General features: G+C 35.0%; 1 protein-coding gene across 1 annotated transcript; it reads left to right on the top strand.

The window, feature by feature from the left end:
• The first annotated feature begins 6,613 nt into the window (after positions 1-6,613).
• On the top strand, positions 6,614-7,549 carry LOC100763619 (olfactory receptor 5B12-like). The gene has a single exon (XM_027406785.1). It carries the CDS (start codon positions 6,614-6,616, stop codon positions 7,547-7,549), a length of 936 nt encoding a protein of 311 aa, XP_027262586.1.
• The last annotated feature ends 651 nt before the right edge of the window (positions 7,550-8,200 follow it).

The following is an 8,200-nucleotide window of genomic DNA, read 5'->3' as shown; positions in this document are numbered from 1 at the left end:
GATGAACAGCAGATGGAAGAAGAAGCAGATATCCACAGCTAAACACTGAACTGAACTGGAATTCAGTTGCAGAGGAGGAGTGATGAGCAAAGGAGTCAAGACCAGGCTGGTAAAACCCACAGAAACAGCTGACCTGAACAAGGGGGAGCTCTTGGCCCCCAGACTGATCACTGGTAAACCAGTGTGGAACTGATCCAGACCCCATGAATGTGGGTGTCAGTGAGGAGGCCTCAGAAATCTATGGGGCCTCTAGTAGTAGATCAGTACTTATCCCTAGCATAGTAATGGATTTTGGGAGCCCATTTCACATAGAGGGATACTTCCTCAGCCCAGACACAAGGGAGAGGGCCTAGACCGTATCCCAAAGGATATGACAGAATTTGAAGACCCCTCCCCACAGAAGACCTCATTCTCCCTGGGGAGCAGAAATGGTATGATATGGGTAGGGTGTTATTGGGGGGGGCAGGAGAAGAAGGGAGGGAGAGGGAACTGGGATTGACATGTAAAATAATCTTGTTTCTAATGTAAGTAAAAATGGAGAAAAAATAAAAGAAAATACAATGCAAAAAGCAAGTACAAAGCAAAAAGAACAAAAAAGTAAAGTGACAATGAGTTTTTCTCTTCACTACTAAATTATACTTTGAGATATATAAAAATATCAAACACTAGAACACTAGTAATTGGATATTCTTTTTGGTGGGCTGAAGAGAGAATGGTTGATGAGGGAATTTAATACCAGAGTTAATATGGAGGTACATTAATTATGATCACTAGAACTGATATCCAGAGGGAATGATGCATTCCTGATAGAGATGGCTCTCTATTAAATGCTCTCTTTTCATCTACCAAGCTTGTTTTTATAGGAATTATTAAATGAATATTGAATAAAGAATTAAAATTAAGTAACAAATAATTATCTAATTGGTTAATAATTATAAAAGGGATTAAATGAGCATTTGAGTGAGAGGAAGCATAACTAAAACCTCATGAATGTGTAAACACCAAGTGGGATTCCATGGTAATGATCACAGAACTCTGAGACTGATTATTCTATGCTCATGAAGCAGGGAAAACTCTGGTATTACTGGATAATATCCTTGTTTTTCATGTACACTACTGAACTGTAAATTGTGTACTTTTTCATGATTCATTGATTTTTACCCAGAACATATCTCTAAACATATCTTATACCTTGAATACTGAAACTTCCCATACTTAAGAACATTGGGAATACAATGAGTTGAGTTAAACCAACAATGACAATAAATATCAAGATGCTCACTATTCAAGGGAGAATCTCCAGTGATGAAAATGTATCACAGGGATACATAGCATCATTGAACCCACTGCCTGTTGGACAAAATGTAATTAGAGGTGAGATCAACTGACATCCATCTAGGAGATTCAGATCTAGTGTTACAAACTGACAAAGAGTATTTTCATTTTTCAAAGAAAACCTCACAAAAGTGATTGTCAGCCTTGAAAAAAATAGATTATTAGTCCACAGTACTTTCTCTATGGAATCTACACAAGAAAGAAAATATCAAGAAAACATCAGTGGCTGCCTTATAATCATAACAAAATTACATCATTTAGTCTTCAACATGAAATCTCTTTCAACTATATTAACATAGTAGTTAATACCAAAAAACTCTTACAAACAGGGAGCAATAGAAATATTTACTTTTTGTAGTTGGCCTGAAATTTAATGTGATGAGATATCTGAAATATTAAGCACAATTTTTGTTCTACTGCATGCAAATAAATTTTCAAATGTTTGTTTTACATGTAGTAAAACACAACAGAGAATTGGTTCATGCTGTATCTTTGCCTGTCAACTCTAAGACAACCACCATCATATTTTGTCTGCATCTTCATGTTGCTGAGTTTTCCATCAAAAATTTTCAGATAGGTCCATGCCTGTCCACCTAAGAACATCTTTTGTAGATCAAGAATATTTCTCTGTCTAGCTTTGATAATGGTAACAAGTCCCTGGGTCAGTAGTGATATAGAGAACCTGAGTCATTCACTAGACAAAATATCAAGGCAGGAATATATCTGGAAAAAATCTGTCATATCAATATAATACCTGAACTTTATTCATTAAAATACAAAGTGAGTTGCTAGATATGTTTTCTCTAAAAATATTAATTACAAGACATAAATATGTGATGAACTCTCCTGAAATAGATGTGAATTTTCTTCATGAAAAAATCTAGAGTAAATGCAATAAATAGTATGAGTCCCACACAAGAGAAAACAAATCCACTATGTAAAGATAAAATATGAAAATATATGAATTTTAAAAGTTTATATAAAATTATATGTAAAGAAGCTAAAGGTTAAAATTGATAAAAATTAAGAAATAATAGAATGATGCTTGAAGATTTAAAAAATAAAAATATTACTTATCAAATAATGTCAGGAATCTTGAAAGACATTTTGACATAGTATTAGCATAAATATTAAATCACTGAAAAATTTTAATTCCACAAAACTGAATAAAACAAAGTCAAAATTTAAAAATAACCTTATAAGACATCTTTAGGAAAGACTTTGGTTTCTGGAAGAAAATATTTTTATGATAAGCACTTAATCTTTGTTTAAGCTGACATAGTTTATTGTTAATGAAAACATTAATCATTATAGGTGTAGAACAATCAGACAGGAAGGAATCCAATCACTGCTACATTATATAGTAATTTATTTCTGTACTAAAACTGGTGCCAAATATTTCAAGGTTTACATGAAACTAGTTTGAATAGCCAAGCAGTTGTCTGAGTAATATCATTGGAATTATGTGGGACTCCAGAAAGCTACATCTCAGCTTGAGAAATCTCTGGAATCTAAATTATGACTTGGCTATCATTTATTTATGAAAGCTCCTCATCAATTTATTCCTGAGAAATTTAGTTCTGGCCAAATCATGGAATGACCATCATTTTGCAATCAAAGTAAGCTTCTTTACAAAGACTTCAGACTCTTTAAATACAAAGGAATAGTATGCACACATACAGTGAGTGCTGAGACTTGAAGGAATGATTACTAATGTTTGCACCTTTGTTTCAGTGTAATTAAAATGGTGGTTTATCTGGGTCTACAAACAGGAGTAGTATTTATATCACAACAGCCTTTTAAAGGTACCACTGTGCTCTCTGTAGATTTTTGTCTTATTCCCGGTAATGTTATTTTTACCGTGTGTGTTTTTCTCTCTCTAGCACCTAATGACAATTCCCTTTTTCCTATTTACCTGCTGTAATGATGACAATATTCAATGAAGTTTTTTAAAAAATCTTATTTTACATATCAATCCCAATTTCCACTTCCTCCCATCCATCCATTCCCAACCCACCCCCAGCCACTCTCTAAGGATAATGAGGCTTTCCATGAGGGATCATCAAAGTCTGTCAAATCATTTTATTTAGCGGGGAGGCTAGGCCCTCTTTCGTGTATGCGGGATGCAATACTATCCCTCCATAGGGAATGGGATCCCAAAGTTCCATTTGTGCACTAGGGATGAACACTGGCTCCACTGTTAGAGGTCCTTAGACTGCCCAGGCCTCCTAGCTGTCACCCACATTCAGAGGGCTTGGTTCGGTCCAATGCTGATTCCCCAGATTTAGGACTAGGGTCTCTGTGCCCTCACTAGGTCAGGTCAACTGTTTCTGTGGGTTTTTTCTGGCATGGTCTTAGCTTCTTTTCTCATCTCTCCTCCCTCTCTACAATTGGATTCCAGGAGTATGGCTCAGTGTTTAGCTGTGGGTGCCTGATTCTTTGATAAGTTACTGGATGATGGCTCTAGGATGGCAACCATGGTAGTCATCAATCTCACTATAGTGGAAGGGCATCAAAGGCAGCTTCTCCACTACTGCCTATATACATATGGCGGTTCATCCCTGCAGATCCCTGAACATTTCCCTAGTGCCATACCTCACTCTAGGCAGGACCGTGCAGAGTTGCAGACACTGAAGGCTGGAAGAAGTTTTAAAATATCTTTCCTTTTAATTGTGTAGAGATCTTCAAACCCAGGATTTGTGAATTTCTTCATTTGGGAAATTCCCAAATAACTTATTTTTTAAGTGTTCAAGCATTCATTATAGGTGCCTTTACTTCTTTGGCCAGGTTAATTTCCATATTTTTTAAATGGATTTTTTTCTTGGTGTCTTTTGCAGCTTGTTCATTATTGGTATACACAAAAAGTTACTAACTTTTGTAGATTCTTTATGCAATTTCATGTCCAAAGTATTTATAACTTCTAAGACCTTGAAATATTGTAGGGAGTCTTAAAATACAGAATTATAGGAAGGACTTTAAATTTTCAATTGCAAAAGTGTTGAGAGTATGACAACCTTGACTGATGCCTTATCTTATTAGAAATAACTTCATTTTTTACCTTTTAGTAAAATTTTGACCATCGGTTTGATATTAATAGCCTTTATATGTAACCTATATTCTGTTTTTTTCAGGATTTTTATCATATAATATGTCTTTGAATATTTAGGCAATAATATCATTCCTATTCTTTTTGTAACTCATAAAGTAATGCATGGTTTTCCTAAACATCTCTGCTATCTATAAAATGTGTTTGAAGAGAAACAATTTATTGTTTAATGACAAAGAAAACACTTAATTGTCATAATGTGATTTGGTCCTTCTTTTTCAGTACTAGTATTAGATCTCAGTGCCTGATACATGCTATCCAAATTCTTTTTTTTTGAATCACATCTCAGGCTCCTTTCTCTGACAGTGTTGAAGTACACAGTGTGTCATGGCTCCCAGCAAAGTCTTTATAGAGAAATCTTAGTAACAGAAATCTAAGGTGTGTACCCAGAGATTTTAGTGAAAAACAAAAATTAATTTTTGTTGAAAAACTTGTCTTTGACACAGAGATGGGGTCTCTTTCATCAAGCTTCTATCCACCCATGCCCCCTATAAGAAGTTTTTATCCAAATGCAATGTACCCTCCTCTGTCTCCATCAAGTTCAGTTTGAAAGGCCAATATGGAATCATAAGGCTCTAGAGATATTCAGTGACAAATACTGCCTCCCTTGAGATGTGTGCAAAGTTATCATCACTACCTTAATATTGGCAAGATAACAGCCTAGGCTCTAGTCCACAGCGGAGCTCCACAAATCAGAAAGGAGAATCTCTACAGGTGGGAAAAGAGGATTATTTGAGCCAGTGATATAGATATGTGGGTTTTCCATGCTTAATACTTGGTAGCCCTATTTCCTAGGACAAAATGAAAATATATAGCCAGTTTATACATAGCCAGTTAGAAGGACAGAATTTCTAAACAAATTTATCTTACAAATGAAAACAAACAAACAAAAAGGGTGTGTGTGTGGGGGGGCTAATGCCATGATAGCTAAACAGCCTTACTAAAGATAAAATTTTCTATGTGTTCTCTCCTTTTTTATTCACTGTTATTTCAATTCTACCAGAGTGCTCTAAATACCTAAAATTTCTTCTGTCTGGACTATCATTAGGTATGTTTTAGGAATAGTTAGTGTAGAGGATATACTCAATAAAACAGAGAGAGAACATAAATAGAGAAATTAATTTTACTTTTGCTATCCTTAATGGCAAACTTTAATCACTCTCCACAGTAAATATGAAGTAGTTTGGAGTTAAGTGTGCAAATCAACATTCCAAGCAACATCAGAGATTTCTTTAGCTGGAAACATCCTCTTTTACTCTAAGAACAGTAGTAAAGCTATTTGTTTGTCACCTGAGCCACTGTGTAGTTGAACACAACTACATTTACAATATAATATGATTTGGTGAGGACAGCAGGTCTACAGGCCAAAATGAGAATAACTCTTCTGTCCATCTTTCCCTATTTTTCTCAAACAGAAATAAAGCAAAGTTACACTGACAACAAGAAATAAAAAGCATCAAATTTATATGAAAAGGGAAGATAAGGATGACAAAGAAAACAGTAAAAATGTTAGTTGTGCTATTTGAAAAATTGTTTCTTTGCTTTTTCACATGGTGAAATATAACCAGGATTTCATCAAGAATATGATGGATAGAACATTCAATTTCCTGAAGGTTCCAATATTTAAAATGAGATATCCAATTAAGAATGTTCTCATGAATTAGAGAAATAGCTTCTTATTCCTAACACAGAGTCCTAGCTCTTGGATACCTTCAAGGTGGTAAGATATTTATTAGAAATGAAAAGTGCACTGCCAGCTAACATAGAAAAACAGGGCAGGACAACATGCCTCCACATTGTGTTTTCTGCTGATTTATCTTTCACGTATATCCTAGAAAAGAATGTTAGCAGAAATTATTGCAGTAATAACAAACATTGTGATTAAGAGAACACTGTGATTAAGTACACAAGAAAAGAGAAGTAAACCTCACAGAAATATTATGTACCACCTGTATCAGTTTCTGTGAACAAAAAAATTGCGGTTCCCCTCTGCAGCATTACATCTGAACACACTGACTGTCTCTACCTACCATGCAGGTCATCTTCTTGCATAATTTCACACAAGACTAAGAAGTCTTGGCACATAAAAAGGCACATAAGATCTCAGGGTCAAGTTCAAATACCATAATTTTTCTTCATCTTGTTATAGGTACATTTCCTGGAAAGACCAAAATGGCTTTGATGGAGAACATTTCAGTGGCAACTGGATTTATCCTTGTTGGGTTAACAGATGCCCCAGAGTTACAGTTGCCTTTATTTATTATTTTCACTCTAATTTATTTGATCACTTTAATTGGGAACCTTGGGATGATTATGTTGATTCTGATGGATGCCCGACTTCATACTCCCATGTATTTTTTCCTCAGTAACCTCTCCTTAGTTGACTGTGTTTATGCCTCAGCAGTCACTCCCAAGGTAATGGAAGGGTTACTCACAGGAGATAAGATGATATCCTCCAAAGCATGTGCTGCCCAGATGTTCTTCTTTGCAGCCTTTGCTACTATTGAAAGTTTCATTCTGGCATCAATGGCCTTAGACCGTCATGCAGCTGTGTGCAAACCCCTGCATTACTCTACCATCATGACAAATCCCATGTGTGTTCTAATGGTAACTGTCTCCTATATATGTGGACTTCTGCAATCCTCCATCCATGTTGCCTTCACCTTCCGTCTCTCCTTCTGCTATTCCAATGTAATTAATCACTTTTTCTGTGACATACCTCCACTGCTGGCTCTTTCTTGTTCTGATATCCATGTAAATGAGATTATAGTTTTTATGTTGGCTTTATTTGATGTTGTTTTTACTCTATTCATTATCTTGAACTCTTACCTGCTTATTTTTATTACAATCCTAAGGATGCACTCAGCTGAGTGCCGGAAGAAAGCTTTCTCAACCTGCGCATCACACCTCACCACTGTGTCTATCTTTTTTGGAACAATCATCTTCATGTACTTACAACCCAACTCTAGTCATTCCATGGACACTGACAAAATTGCATCTGTGTTTTACACCATGGTTATCCCCATGCTGAATCCTCTTGTCTACAGCCTTAGGAATAAAGAGGTCAAGACTGCATTCAAGAAGGTTGTGGGAAAATCAAAATCATAATCTTGCTAAATCAATTATTTACAAATCAGTTTGAAACTATGGAAATTTCCACTAGATATCTATTGTCTTGTAATGTTTTTCTTAAATTATTTATTCTATATTTCTTATAATACTCCTTTACACATGGTATTTCCATCTTTATTTTTAGGCATGAATAGTTGATAGGAAATTGTTGATTTCCTGCAAAAATAAGAAACAATTCAATTTTAAAATGAACATTATAATGTTGTATACTGCCATGATCAAAGTGTTCAACATACCTGTAATGAAATTCTTCAAATCTAATCTCTAATGCCATTTATATTTTAATTATTATAGTTTAAAACATCTGATTTTTTGAAATTGCAGTTTATTTATTTGATGTTTGTGTGTGAGTGAGTGTGTGTGTGTGTGTGTCTGTGTGATTTGTGCATGTGTGTGCAAGCCACAACTCCACTATAGAGATCAGAGAACAGTTCGTTCTCTTTTTATTATATGGGTCCAGGGATATAACCCAGTTTACCTATAATTGATGCTATGAACTTTTGCCCAATGAGTATATCTACATTCTAATTTTTTATACAGTGTAAAGCTATGGTTTTCAACAGTACTTTAAATAAACATTTTGAGATGTGCTGAGAGAATGCATAATCCCAGAATTTCATCCAAAAC

This window comes from Cricetulus griseus, chromosome 3 (genome assembly GCF_003668045.3).
Source record: "Cricetulus griseus strain 17A/GY chromosome 3, alternate assembly CriGri-PICRH-1.0, whole genome shotgun sequence".
Classification (NCBI taxonomy): domain Eukaryota; kingdom Metazoa; phylum Chordata; class Mammalia; order Rodentia; family Cricetidae; genus Cricetulus; species Cricetulus griseus.
The sequence above is the reverse complement of the archived record's forward strand: the minus strand, read 5'-3'. Positions and strand labels throughout refer to the sequence as shown.

Coding starts and splice junctions, on each gene's coding strand:
- LOC100763619 (XM_027406785.1), top strand. CDS start 6,614: ATGGCTTTGATGGAGAACATTTCAGTGGCAACTGGATTTATCCTTGTT.